This window comes from Lissotriton helveticus, chromosome 2_1 (genome assembly GCF_964261635.1).
Source record: "Lissotriton helveticus chromosome 2_1, aLisHel1.1, whole genome shotgun sequence".
In the NCBI taxonomy this organism is placed as follows: domain Eukaryota; kingdom Metazoa; phylum Chordata; class Amphibia; order Caudata; family Salamandridae; genus Lissotriton; species Lissotriton helveticus.
Window position 1 is genome coordinate 2,076,048,750 of NC_136059.1, and position 15,229 is coordinate 2,076,063,978.

At 49.2% G+C, this 15,229-nt stretch overlaps 1 protein-coding gene across 7 annotated transcripts in view; it reads right to left on the reverse strand.

Moving 5' to 3' along the window:
• Positions 1 to 15,229, reverse strand: part of CBR4 (carbonyl reductase 4) — a 289,489-nt gene that overhangs the window by 247,132 nt on the left and 27,128 nt on the right. For all 7 annotated transcript variants that reach the window (XM_078677039.1, XM_078677044.1, XM_078677038.1 and 4 more), the window contains one exon: positions 8,665 to 8,824. In XM_078677039.1, coding sequence (XP_078533165.1) covers positions 8,665 to 8,806 — 142 coding nt within the window. In that variant the 5' untranslated portion in view covers positions 8,807 to 8,824. The remainder of the gene's footprint in view (positions 1 to 8,664; positions 8,825 to 15,229) is intronic.

Consider the following 15,229-nt stretch of genomic DNA (forward strand, 5'->3'; position numbering starts at 1 on the left):
CCTCCTCCACCCTCCCCTCTTATGGCGACAGCTGCTCGGCCGCGCAGCGGCAAGCCCGTCTGCGCCCGTCCGCGCCAGGACATAGCCTGGACCGCGCCCAGCGCCAGGACCCCTGGCCCCCCAAGGATGTTAGCCCACACGACGGACCTACGACGCCGCCACCCTCAACGCACTCAAACCCGGCCGGAACCCCGCCTGCTACCGAGCCACCCCGAAACGCACCCACGGACCCTTCACCTGCCAAGCCTGCAAGTTAACCTGCCTCCGGACCTGCACCTCACCGACAAGCTGAACACCAGCAGCAACCACCTCAAGTGCATCCTGCTCAACACCCGCTCCGTCCACAGACACGCCGTCGAACTCTGGAGCCTGCTCGACACAACATCACCAGGCGTCGCCTTCCTCACAGAAACATGGATGAACGCCTCCTCAGTGCCTGACATCGCCATAGCCATCCCGGACGGATACAAGATCACCCGGAAGGACCGCGTCAACCAGACTGGAGGAGGCATCGCCATCGTACACAAGAACACCATCCGCATCACGACCAACCCCGACGACACCTTCACCGCTGCCGAACACCTCCACTTCCAGATACACACCGACCCCAAGACCACCCTAAGAGGCACCCTCATCTACAGAACCCCGGGACCACGGACACAATTCAGCGAAGACAATCGCAGACTTCATCAGCCCGCACGCCCTCTCCTCCGCTGACTACATCCTCCTAGGGGACCTCAACTTCCACCTGGAGAACAACAAGGACAGCAACACCACCACCCTGCTGGCCAACCTCGCCAACCTCAGACTCAAGCAACTGGTGAACACCCCCACCCACTACGCCGGCCACAAGCTTGACCCCGTCTTCTCCTCCAGCAAGCACATCTCCTTCAGCCACTCCACCAGACTCCATTGGACTGGCCACAGCTGCATCCACTTCAGCTTCAGAAGAACCACGACCCACCACCACCCGCAAGAGATTCCTCGCAGGAGCTGGAGCAAGATCACCGCAGAGCAGCTCACCACCTCCCTCCGCCAGAACCCTCCCGCCAGCACAACGGACCCCAACGAAGCAGCCAGCAACCTCACACAGTGGCTCACCAACTGCGCAGATGACCTCGCACCACTGAAGAACCCTCCCAGCAGACCCGGCAGCAAGAAAGCCTCCTGGTTCACCGACGAACTCAAGAACTCCAAAAAGAACTGCCGCACCCTCGAGAAAGCCTGGCGCCACGACCAGACCACAGACAACATGACTGCCCTCAAGCACGCCACCCGCAAACACCACCAGCTGATCCGCACCACCAAGAAGACAGCATTCAAAGAACGACTGGACAACAACGCCCACAACAGCAAGGAACTCTTCAGCATCGTCAATGAGTTCTCCAACCCCCGCGCCGGAAACAACGACATCACTCCCTCGCAAGACCTCTGCGACTCACTCGCCTCGTTTTTTCCACCGCAAGATCGCCGATATACACAACAGCTTCGGCGCACCAACCACGCACCCAACCACCGAACCAACGCCCCCCACCACCACCCTCTGCGCCTGGACCCCGGTCAGCACCGAAGACACCACCCGCACGATGAACACCATCCACTCCGGATCACCAACCGACCCCTGCCCCCACCACGTCTTCAACAAGGCCGACTCCATCATCGCACCCCAACTCCGGGACATCATCAACACCTTCTTCAACACAGCCACCTTCCCGGAGATCTGGAAGCACGCAGAGCTCAGCGCCCTCCTGAAGAAACCAACAGCGGACCCCACCGACCTCAAGAACTACCGCCCCATCTCACTCCTCCCTTTTCCTGCCAAAGTCATCGAGAAAACCGTCAGACAGCTTGCCGCCTTCCTCGAAACGAACGGATCCCTCGACCCCTCGCAGTCCGGTTTCCGAGCCAACCACAGCACCGAGACCGCCCTCATCGCAGCCACTGACGACATCAGATCCCTGCTCGACAACGGGGAAACAGCGGCCCTCATCCTCCTGGACCTCTCTGCAGCGTTCGACACTGTCTGCCACCGCACCCTATTGCAGCGCTTCAGCAACATTCGAATCCAAGAGAAGGCACTGGAGTGGATCATCTCATTCCTCGCCGGAAGAACCCAGAGAGTCCGCCTCCCCCCGTTCAGATCCGAGGCCAGTGAAGTGATCTGCGGTGTACCACAAGGATCATCACTCAGCCCAACCCTCTTCAACGTCTACATGAGCCCTCTCGCAGCCATCGCACGCAAACACAACCTCAACATCATCTCCTACGCCGACGACACCCAGCTGATCCTCTCCCTCACCAACGACCCCGCCACCGCCAGAACCAGCCTACACGAAGGGATGAAAGACGTCGCCGAATGGATGGAGAACAGCCGCCTGAAACTGAACTCAGACAAGACGGAAGTCCTCATCCTGGGATCATCGCCATCCGCCTGGGACGACTCCTGGTGGCCCCCTGCCCTGGGCACCACTCCCAAGTCAACGGACCACGCACGCAACCTGGGCTTCATCCTGGACTCCGCTCTCTCGATGACCAGACAAGTCAACCCCGTCTCATCATCATGCTTCAACACCCTGCGCATGCTCCGTAAGATCTTCCGATGGATCCCCACCGAAACCAGGAAGACTGTCACCCAGGCACTCGTCACCAGCCGACTGGACTACGGAAGCACCCTCTACGCTGGAACCACAGCCAAACTTCAGAAAAGACTCCAGCGCATCCAGGATGCCTCCGCACGACTCGTCCTGGACATCCCCCGACACAGCCACATCTCCGGCCACCTGAGAGACCTGCACTGGCTCCCCGTCAGCAAGAGGATCACGTTCAGGCTCCTCACCCACGCACACAAGGCCCTCCACGACCTGGGCCCCAAGTACCTCAACAACCGCCTGACCTTCTACGCGCCCAGCCGCCGGCTACGATCAACCAGCCTCGCCCTCGCCGCCGTACCACGCATCCGCAAAGCCACCGTCGGAGGAAGATCCTTCTCCTACCTGGCAGCCAAGACATGGAACTCCCTCCCCATCCACCTTCGGCTGACCCAGGATCACCTCTCCTTCAGGAAGCTCCTCAAGACCTGGCTCTTCGAGCAGTAACGGACCCCTCCCCCCCCCAGCGCCTTGAGACCCTACCGGGTGAGAAGCGCGCTATACAAATGTCCATGATTGATTGATACAAGGATGAAAAGTAAGGAAATTGCCATGAGTAGATGGAGTGACTTCACACACCTTTTGACTTGATGCCATTAACGGATTGACTCCTCCTTGTCCTGTTCATAGCCCCCTCAATAGCCTCACAATTGCTGCAGAGCAAGAGTGAGAATTACAGAAAGTAAGCAATACCCTTCTACGCAGGCTACTTGCTGATCCTGCCTCTATCTTCCCGACTTGAAATCAGGGATAGCAAGGGTAGTGGTAGAGCTTCCAAAGACAAGCAGCCAGTACTCCTGCTTAAGCCTAATTAAAATCAATGCAGAGCTCCTATATGGAGTTGCAGAAAACTAACTCCTCATAGCAAGTTTAGGCAGCCTTTTGATGGGACCCCTGCTTGCCCAACTCAAGAATAACAGATGGTCACAACTCTGAATGCCGCAGCATTGCACCATTGGTTAAAAATCAGGTGAGGGGGTAATTTTATAGAAACCATGAGACACAACTCACATCTGCACTGTTTTGCAATGCATAACACATAGGTGGCTCTAATTACATACTCATCAGATTTACAATGCTCCAAATCTGTACCAGATAGTTTCAAATAAATATTTTCTACTAGAAGCAGCACTAAAATCTTTTCAAGCTGTCGCCATTGCACCCTTTTCTTTTATTGGCATTACTAGTCAGAGGGCTTTCGTTAAACCAGCGCAGGATTAACAAGAAGGTATTTGGTGAAGAGAGAGTAGTAAACACGTTTTTACCCTTTTATGTTTACGGTGCACAAATGTTGTCCTCTAAATGCCTCGGGTAACTCAACATGTGGGGGCAGGGGTACTACTGAACGAGAGGTGCCATTCAAATTAGATGTTTTTTTAGGGATGTGCTACAAGGTGAGCTTTTTGTCCAATAAAAAAGCAGAAAGGTGCGAACCAGCAATGCCAACTCATTCAAAAAAGTGACTACGAATGTGGATTGCTGTACACATCCACAGAGCTGGTCAAAGGCAACATTGGGCCCCACACCATCAGCAACAGTCCAAGTGCTTGAGAAAGTAACAATGGAGTCTGCCAATGTGTCGAGGTGAGCACGGTAATGTCAGTAGATGTGGCCTAGGCATCTGTGCTATGGAGACAGATGTATCCTTCTACATGGGAAACCTGGCAGCCCTTCATCTTTATGATGCTTTTCCTCTGCTTTGCAAGACAGCTAAAGTCAATTACACAATACATGCCTGACAAAGTGAGAGAAAAAATAACCGAAAATGTACATTGTCCTTTTCCTTCTGTAAAGCAAGAGAAGTACCCCTGGTGAGTCCCACAAAAATGTTTAAAATGTTGACAAGTTATTCCAGTTACATGGCCACCTATGTTGCCATGATTAATGTGATTATGTGAGGACTTTTACAAAAGAAGCATTTTAAAAGTCAGTACATCTGGCCTTGGCAAGCTAGTGCATTGGTTACTTTCTTATCACAAGCATATACCACAAAAAATAAAAATAACAAAACCTGCACTAACCAAAAATTGGCCACCGTGTCCTTGCAATAAAAACTAACAATCATTCACTCAAGTGTCCGTTTTAGTAGTGCTGCTTTTTAATACAACAAGCCATTCTTTAGTACCAAGTATTTTATAATGATTATTTGTAAATGAAACAAGACTATATAGCCATCTACCCAAGTATTCAAACTGGAAGTAGCGACAGTGGCACTTAAACAGTTTATAACAAAAAACATCCTTAAAAAGGAGAAAGAAAAAAGAAATCACTATTTAATCGGGCACTCATCTTTGGCTAATCATCTACTTGCAGGCTCAGGGTGCTAAAATTAAATTATATATTTACTAATGTTCTTGATATAAATTATAAACGTAAGGATTAATCATACAGACCTGAGCGTCAGACGAGTCTTGCAGCCAGGCCCGGACTGGCTATAGCAGGCACCGGGCATTTCCCCGGTAGGCCGCTAGGGTGGGGGCCGGTTTTGTTACCGGGGTCGGCAATATCGGCCCCCGGTAACAAAATCGGCCAAAACCGTCCCTCGCAAACTGCTTGGCTGCACTCCCCCTCACCCCTGGGTGGGGGGCAGCTGAGCAGTTTGCCAAGGCCGGTTTCTGTACCCAGTCCGGCCCTGCTTGCAGCATGGCATTGTAACAGAAACCGGTGCTAGGATGCTTGATTCCGGTCCAGGGAAGACATGGCTTGGCAGTTCGAGATGGACTGTTCCCATGAGGCACAGGGTCAAGGCTGATTTGCATATGACCATATCTGAACTGGGGTGGTGTGGTGAGCAAAAAAACAATGGATTTAGGTCCTGGTCTCTGTACTGGGGTGAATGTATGACATTGTTCTGCATTCTGTCCATCAACTGTTGTTTTTGCATTTGTCACCCCGAGTGGGACGGGTATGCTCAGGCGTGAGTCCTGTGCTCTCCACGCCACTGGAGTCAAGCTATCCTGGCTGATAGCCAGAAACCGGTCCTAGGATGCTTGATTCCGGTCCAGGGAAGACATGGCTTGGCAGTTCGGGCTGGACTGTTCCCATGAGGCACAGGGTCAAGGCTGATTTGCATATGGCCAGGTCTGAACTGGGGTGGTGTGGTGAGCAAAAAAAACGATGGATTTAGGCCCAGATCTCTGTACTGGGGTGAATGTATGACATTGTTCTGCATTCTGTCCATCAACTGTTGTTTTTGCAATTGTAACTTAGACAGTCAAATCTTTTGAAAACATGATTCCTGCCTCTGCAGCGATGACTGTGTGTTCTCTCTGGTCTCCCAAGGGTCGTGCGTAATGATGCACAGCACACACCAAACTGGAGGCACAGGCAGCGGCGCGGCAAAGAAACATAAGCACCACTCATGGCTGAATAAGAAGCTACCTTTAGCCTCATCACTTCTAGTTGGCAAATGAACACACTGGGTAATTGTGGTTACGTGACGCCATGTCATGTGATGTCAGCACGGCCGGCCCGGGATGAGTGAGTCTCAGCAGCAATGAACAGATTAGTCACCGGGCCCACACTAGCCACTGCCATGAGTGGACTTCAGTCAACAACTGTACCAGGCAGAGCATTGTGCAGTTAGTGCAGTTCACACTGCCAGAGCAGCGCTTGGCCCACACTGCTTGCTTGAGTGCTTTTAAAGGGTGGTGCTTCGTCTAGCGTGTCCACGCCAGTGGTGTCAGGAGGCGCTATAAATGTGTGACTTATTTATTTTAGTGTGGCGATGCGGACTACCACATTAAAATGCGTTAGTCTAATGCCTGATGCGTGGTACTTGGCAGAGCTTGGTAGATGTGTACAATGAGGAATGGCTTTGTGCAGTCACTCAAAGGGAAGGATGCCAAGAAGTGAAATGAGCTGACCCATTGCAACAATACTGTTGAATAGAAGTAGAATGTGAAAGTCAATTTAACAGACCAATGAATGAAGCCCACAAACCATGAGCCTCTCTTTGTCTGATTTTTTTGGTAAAAACAATAATCTGGCCAGACAGCTAAAGCGGCCTCTAATGCCAGACATAAAAAACATACTTGACCATGATATGCACAAAAAAGGCGGCAGTCTTTCAGAGTGTCTAGAACAATGGTTCTCAACTTGTGTTTGGGGACCTCCCAACCCCCTGCATTCTAAGGAGGTCTGCAACTGCTTAGAGAATTAAATAACATTAACAGATTAATAAAGTGAATATAAATTAAGAAGCAAAATGTACAATTAAACATTTAAAATGTTCTTTAAATGTAAAGGAATTTGAAACTCTAGGATAAAAATGAATTATTATCCTCAGATTGATTCACGGTAGGAGTGCATCAAACAGAATATTTTATGGTCTCAATTGAATTTAGAAAGCTCTAACCTTCCTGATAAAATTTAGATTTTTCAAATATTTGTTTGCGTATTAAATAAAATGTGTGATTATTTGTATGATTAATGCCTGGTTTTATATTTGTTGTGCATTGTTTTGTGGTTCCAATCATCAAATAATGCTCATGCCAGTTTCCAGTGATAACTCAGTAAGGGTATCCGGATTCCAAAAATTATTCACTGGGGGTCCCTGGGTTCCAGTAATGATCAAGTGGGGGGTCCACAGAAGTCAAAATGTTAAGAAACACTGGTCTGGAATATATCTGTTTTTAACCTTCGTAATGAGAATGGTATATTCTAGAAAGGTGACTGGAAGCAATGTAGAGACATGCTGCTAGTTCCTACCTGTACTGAGTGACTAAGGGCCTTATTACTACTACGGCCGTCCATAGGATAGCCATAGTTGAGGTTTCAGTCGACCACTGCCATCACTGCGGGCCCGCTTGCAGTATTTTGACTGAGATGGTTGGGCCACCGCATCTGCCAGTATCCAGTATCCTGTGGCAGTGGCGCAGCGTTCATAGGCAAAGTAATTTGCTGGCGGAGCAGCTGCTGCACCGCCGAGAATATTATGCGCTACCTCAACGTCTCCCTTTCCATGGTAGGTTGGCAGTGGGGCAACCCTGGTGCCTCCATGCCTAAGGGTGAATGCAAGGGGACACATGTTGTGCCCCCTTGAAATTGCACCTCCATTCCTGGACGGTATGGCATGTACGACATGATACATGCTATGCCGTGCAGGAACGGAGCTGCAGCAGTGTTATGGCGGTGCTCAGTTTTAAGGGTCTCCTATGAACATTAGACTCCGCCGTGACACCGCCACAGCTCCACCCGCCCGACCCGGATTACACTTTTAATCTGGTGAGAGGGCGCACCATGGCTTTAGTGGTCCTACAGCAGACAGTGCGTTGGCGCCTCCGCTGCAGGACCGCCAAAGTCGTATTAAGGCCCTAAATGTCTGAATTTGTCCAGGAGCTTCTAACATATATTAACAACCGTATTAGAAAGCTAGCAGGAAAGAAAACAGGAAGAGAAAGCCGTGGAAGAACTGTCCATTCTATTTTCCACCGCTATCAGATTTACCTCTTTGAAATCGTAGCAAAAATTACTCAGCAGAACTTAAAAAGTAGTAAATTACTACCACTTTATTTAGTATGATAAGTGTAAATAGCAATGGAAATAGGGGACTTGGATTTTATTACTGCTTCCCCACATTTCGGGACTGCGCAACCTTAAACAAAATTTAATTGTGATTTAATTCCCACATCTAGGAAAATGCGACACTATATAAAACATGCACAACATAACACCTGGGAATTTGCATCCATGAATAGATAGACATTTGAACAACAAAGCTATCTGTTTTAATACATTTATTTAGGCTGGAACATTTTGATGTGTTAAGAACTATTGTTCTTCTTGAGACCGGCCTGCTGAAAACATTCATTGATGTTAAGTGGTGTTCTTCTATTGTAACTTCAAAGGTTTAATTTCCTGAATGCCATTAAACAGCGGTAATTTAAATCTGGCCGAGTCTTTTTATCCGTATTACGTGTCAAAGGATTATATCGAAACAGCTTGAACAAAAGATAGGCAGGTTCCATAATTAGCATTAGCAGCTAAAGAAAGCAGTATGACAGTTTATATTTACCGCCAAGGCTTCTGGCTGTTGTTCCAGCAACATTCAGATCCCTGCCGAGTACTGCCAAGCGGTAACCCTTCAGTGCCAGCAACTGCGCAACAGCTTTTCCAATACCTCTGGATCCTCCAAATACAGCACAAATTTTAGCCATCTTGTCAAAGGCTTATTTCTAAATAGGACAAAGACACAAGTGGGGATTGTTACAATTAAGCTTTCTGTTTTAGTTTATCAGCATATCTGAACAGTTCATGATACTTTCCTTCAATCAACCAAATTCACTATGTAGGTCAAGTTCAAGTTCAGGAATTTGTATAGCGCGCTACTCACCCAGAGGGTCTCAAGGCGCTTGTGGGGGGGTGCATTATTTATCGAATAGCCAGGTTTTAAGTTCCTCTCTGAAGGAAATGTGGTTCTGTGTGAGACGGAGGTGGGTGGGGATAGAATTCCAGGTCTTCGCCGCCTGGTAGGAGAAGGATCTTCCTCCCATGGTGGGTCTGTGGATGCGCGGGACTACGGCGAGCGCTTGATTGGAGGATCTTAGTTGGCGGGTGGGTGTGTAGAAGGACAGTCGTGTGTTGAGGCATTCGGGATCTAGTTTATAGAGGGCCTTGTGTGCGTGGGTGAGGAGACGGAACGTTATTCTCTTGTTGACGGGAAGCCAATGGAGGTCTTTCAGGTGGCCTGTAATGTGAGCTTGGCGCGGGATGTCCAAAATGAGTCTGGCTGATGCATTTTGGATGCGTTGAAGTTTTTTCTGTAATTTGGCTGTGGTTCCGGCATAGAGGGTATTTCCATAGTCCAGTCAGCTAGTGACCAGTGCGTGGGTGACCGTCTTTCTTGTTTCGGTGGGGATCCAGCGGAAGATTTTTTTGAGCATACGAAGTACGTTGAAGCAAGAGGATGAGATGGCGTTAACTTGTCTGGTCATCGAGAGGGAGGAGTCTAGGATGAAGCCTAAGTTGCGTGCGTGGTCTGTGGGTGAGGGTGCTGTGCCCAGGGCTGAAGGCCACCATGAGTCGTCCCAGGCAGAGGGGGAAGATCCTAGGATGAGAACTTCCGTTTTGTCTGAGTTAAGTTTTAGGCGGCTGTTTTTCATCCATTCGGCTACTTCTTTCATTCCTTCGTGTAGATTGGTTTTGGCGGTGTTAGGGTCTTTGGTTAGGGAGAGGATCAGCTGGGTGTCGTCAGCGTAGGAGATGATGTTGAGGTTGTGTTGACGCGCGATGGATGCGAGGGGACTCATGTAAACGTTGAAGAGGGTGGGACTGAGTGATGATCCTTGAGGAACTCCGCAGATGACTTCGGTGTCCTCTGATTTGAAAGGGGGGAGTCGGACTCTCTGGGTTCTTCCGGCAAGGAACGAGATGATCCAGTCCAGGGCTTTTCCTAGTATTCCGACGTTGCTGAGGCGTTGTATAAGGGTGCTATGACAGACTGTGTCGAAGGTGGCGGAGAGGTCGAGTAGGATGAGGGCAACTGTTTCTCCATTGTCCAGTAGTCGGATTGTGAAGGGTCGAGGGAGTTGTTGGATTCAAGGAAGGCGGCGAGCTGGCTATTGACGGCTTTCTCAATGACTTTGGCAGGGAATGGGAGGAGGGAGATGGGGCGGTAGTTCTTAAGTTCAGAGGGGTCTGCTGTAGGTTTCTTCAGGAGGGCGCTGAGTTCGGCGTGTTTCCAGCTTTCTGGGAAGGTAGCGGAGTTGAAGGAGCAGTTGATGACATCACGGAGATGGGGTGCGATGATGGAGTCTGCTTTGTTGAAGATGTGGTGGGGACAGGGGTCGGTTGGCGAGCCTGAATGGATGGAGTTCATTAGGCGGATGGTGTCTTCAGTGTTGATTGGGTTCCAGGCGCTAAGGTTGTTAGAGAGTGGTTCGGGTTCGGGATTGGAGGTGGGTGGTGTGGACTGTTCTTTGGAAATGTTCTTAAAGCTGTTATGTATGTCGGCGATTTTGTTGTAGAAGAAAGAGGATAACGAGTCACAGAGGTCTTGGGAGGGAGTAATGTCATTAGAGGCTGCGGTGGGGTTGGTAAATTCTTTGACGATGTTGAAAAGTTCCTTGCTGTTATGGGCGTTGTCGTCGAGTCGATCCTTGAATGCTGATTTCTTGGTGGATCGGATCAATTGGTGGTGTTTGCGGGTGGCAACCTTGAAGGTGGTCAGGTTGTCCGTGGATGGGTTTTTTCTCCATGTTTTTTCGAGAGTACGGCAAAGTTTCTTGGATTTTCTGAGGTCATCGTTGAACCAGGGGGCCTTTTTGTTACCTTGTTTGGACTGGTGGTTTTTCAAGGGTGCTAATTCGTCAGCGCTGTGAGTGATCCATTGTTTTAGTTTGGTGGCAGCTTCGTTTGGGTCCGATGAGAGGGCGGGAGGGTTTTGGTTGAGCGATGTGAGGAGTTGGTCGGTGGTGATTTTGTTCCAGTTTCTTCGAGGAATAGGTTGTGGGGGGTTGTGAGTCGTGGTAGTTTTGTAGCTGAAGTGAACACATTTGTGGTCCGTCCAATGGAGAGTTGTGGTGTGATCGAAGGAGGTGTGTTTGCAGGAGGTGAAGATAGGGTCGAGTGTATGTCCGGCTGCGTGGGTGGGGGTGTCAACAAGTTGTTTGAGTCCGAGATTGGCCAGATTGTCTAGAAGGGTGGTGGTGTTGTTGTCGTTTTTCTTTTCTAGGTGGAAGTTGAAGTCACCCAGTAGGATGTAGTTCTCGGAGGGGAGGGCATGTGGGCTGATGAAGTCAGTGATGTCTTCGCTGAATTGTTTACGAGATCCTGGTGGTCTGTAGATGAGGGTGCCTCTGAGTGTGGTTCTGGGGTCGGTGTGGATCTGGAAGTGGAGGTGTTCGGCGGTTGCAAGGTTATCGTCGAAGCTGGTCGTGATTCTGATGGTGTTCTTATGGACGATGGCGATGCCTCCTCCTGTTTGGTTGGTGCGGTCTTTACGGATGATCTTGTAAGCGTCCGGGATGGCTATGGCGATGTCGGGTGCTGATGATGCGTTCATCCAGGTTTCTGTAAGGAAGGCGATGTCCGGTGACGCAGTGTCGAGTAGGTCCCAGAGTTCGGTGGCGTGTTTGTGGACCGAGCGGGTGTTCAGCAGGATGCACCTCAGGTGGTTAGAGTCGGAGCTGTGTTTGGAGGAAGAGGATTTGGTGTGGGTCTTGATGCAGGCGAACTTGCAGGAGTGGCAGGCGAAGGGACCGTGGGTACGTCCTGGGGCAGCTTCGAAGCATTTAGGTGTGCGTCCGGGGTTAAGTGCTGAGAGGGTGGCGGCGTTATACGTTATGCGGGAGGAGTGTGGTTTGCAGGGGCCAGGGGGTCTGGCGCTGGGCGCGGTCCAGGCGCGGACGGGTGAAGACGGGCTTACCTTTGGCGCACCTTCGGCGCGCATGGGGCGCGACCGCTGCGCGTGAACGCTGCGCGGAAATGCATCTGTCATATGTGGATGGTGGAGGGGGGAGGGGCGAGGGGGGGATCAGCTGGGAGGCGGGAGCGGGGAGGAGGGACGGGCCAGGAGTCAACAACAAAATGGATGCAAACACAAACAGCGATATTGGGGCACCACCGGAGCAATCCTCCGATCTGGGCAGTGGAAGCGGCACAAAGAGGCACAGCAAATGCAGCAGGCGATGCGAGTGCGACAGTGGCAATTATATCAGGAGCAAAGGCACAACAATTAGTCAAGCGCTACGATGTCAGGCTGCAAGCGCTACGATAACAGAGCAAAGGCACAACAATTAGGTAAGCGCTACGATCACAGGCCGAGTTACAGGCAATGGTATGGTATCATGCGCTACAGCAGCAGCCAGCAAGCGCTACGATACCAGACAGCGTTACAGGCAGCCGGATGGTCAGGGAGCGTGGGGAGCGACCGCTTCAGAGGGATCCAAGGCGGTCTGGTCTTGGGCTTGCCCCACTCAAGGATGAAATCTACTAGAAATACGTTGATGAAAGTGAGCATTAGGTTGCGGATAAGTTTCTTGAGCTGGTGAATTAGATGCATGTACCAAGGAGATACAAGCATTTGCAATGCAATAGGTCTCGCATTTACGCAGGTTTAAGCTATTTGCATTGAAAATGACAATGCCTTTTATTTATGTCTTAAAAACGAAAACAAAAATAAAAGGCATTGTTTTTTGCAACGTCAATAGCTCAGACACACGTAAATGCGAGACCTGTTGCATTGCAAATGCTTGTTTTATATTGCAATTCCGAAAGCACCGTACCGCACTATCTCAAAATCATTCTGCAAAGTAAAAATTCAAGACAGCGCCTTAGGGTTCAAAATATTGTTGTAGGATATTTTTGGGCGGCACATTTGTGCCCAAGTCAGTTCGGTGAGAAACGTCTTGGGAAAGTAAAAATAAAAACACATCAGGCGTTAACAGATGCAAATTCTTATGCACTGTACTGATTGGGCATCTTTAAGGACTGTGATAAATAATGCATCTTCAAAACGAAAGCAAAATTACAAGTTTCCCGGAGCTTTGCCAGATAAGTGAAGACAATGACATGTTCTGCCAGGCATGTAGTAACTCGGTGGGGTGAAGGAGCATTATGTTATGTTAATTGAATTTATAAAAGCGCGCAATTACCCTCAGGTGTCCTGGCACTGAGGTCTGCCTAAACAATAGTCGGAGAGGTTCAATGAGTAAACAGCCAGGTCTTCAGACCCTTTCTTAAAGAAAGAAGGTCTATGGCATTCCTCGGGTAGAACCGTAGCTCGTTCCACGACTTGGATGTGCAGATAATGAAGCTCCTGCCTCCCCAGCCCGTTTTTTTAAAGGTCTGGATTTGGACATTTTTAGCTCCTTTGGACAGCAGGGTCTTGGCGGGGGCATACCATTTGAACCTTTGCCTCAGATGGTCAGGGCCAATACCATTGGGAGCCTTAAACGCTATACACAGGGCCTTAAAACGAACCCTTTGTTTCACCGAAAGCCAGTGTAGCCGAATGAATTCTCTTTTTACCGAAACAATTTTAGGTGTGCCTGTCAATAGCCTGGCGGCTACATTTTGAGCTATCTGAAGCCTACTGACATGCTGATTTTGGGCATTCAGATAAATGCTGTTACAGTAGTCCAAGTGTGACCTAACGAGAACTGTAACTACTGTCCTAAAGTCCACTTCTGAGAGATAGGGTTTTATTTTCCTCAGAATTTGCAAGATCAGGAAGCAAGAAGATACTACTGAGCTTATGTGGTCATTGAAGGTCAATCTATTGTCCACTGTAACCCAGAGTCATAGTGCAATGGGATGATTTCCCATCTCTGCAGGCCACCAGTCCGGGGTCCAAATATGAGGATTGTTTCCGAATACAATAACCTCGGTCTTTCTTGAGTTTATTTTAGACAGTTCATCGACATCCATCCTGCTATGGCCTGCATGCAGTCATGAAAGCGTGCTCCAGTTTCTTTTTCATGACAGTTTTTGAAGGATAGAACAATTTGTTTATCATCAGCGTACGAGGTTAACTGAAAACTGAAAGATCTGATCCTGGCTGCCAGGGATATCACGTAAATATTAAAAAGGGTGGGGCTAAGCGCGGACCCCTGGGGAACCCCACAAGGAAGGCTAAAAGGCTTTGATTTGTGGTTATCCAGGAGGTCGACAGTTTGGGTTCTATCGGATAGGATGGGTTAAAGGAGTTTCCAAGCAACCCCACGTACCCCAACCCCAGACAACCGATCCATCAACACCTTGTGGTGGACCGTGTCGAAGGCTGCCGACAAATCCAACATTATCAAAACAGCCTTCCCACCACAGTCCAGAGCCTCCCTAATCTCTTCAAAAGATTTGATTAAGGCAAGTTCTGTGCTGTGATCAGCTCTGAAACCATATTGAGTACTGTCAAAAACATTATTGTTAGATCTCAGATGAGGTGGGGGGCAAGATGATGTCAAAGCGATGCCGCCCTGCGCGCTGCTGCTCGCTCCCGAGGCAAAACGCCATGGGAGTGAACATTTCAAAAGAGGTGGGACATGCACCCACCTTTAGCCATTTGCGTGCTTTCATTATAGAAAGACACAAGCAAAAGCCAATCCAATGCATGAGAGGAGTCAAAACCACACAGAGTAGCTACAAGAAGCCTCACAGAGCAGCGCATGCGCGCTGCTAGGCTCGAACTAATAAAAAAGGAAGTTTTAATGCATTCAAAGGTGGCGATTAGGGACCTTTTGTTTCTGAGGCAATACTCCTTTCTATCTTGTTTTAGATATTAGTCTTCCCTTAGGACAAACAAACCCACAGAAACAGGCGAGTCTGTATTTCACTGTCAGTGCACCTTGAGCCAGCATTCTATAATGTACAGTAGATCTAGATTATGTGACTCGCTCTGTTAGTCTTTTTCCGTGTGATGGGCAACTGAAGACATGACACTGTGCAGCATACTTCTGAGGTTGAAGCTTCATAATTTAAGATTTACACCCATCTTTTTATACATATGCTTTTATCAACCAATTACAAGTATTGTTGATTACTGTAGCCTTTACTGTTAACTGTATAAAGACAAATCCGTTTATGAGGACAACAGTTTATTCATGTAATGATAATACTTGAAGTCTACTGTATGGCTTCCCCAA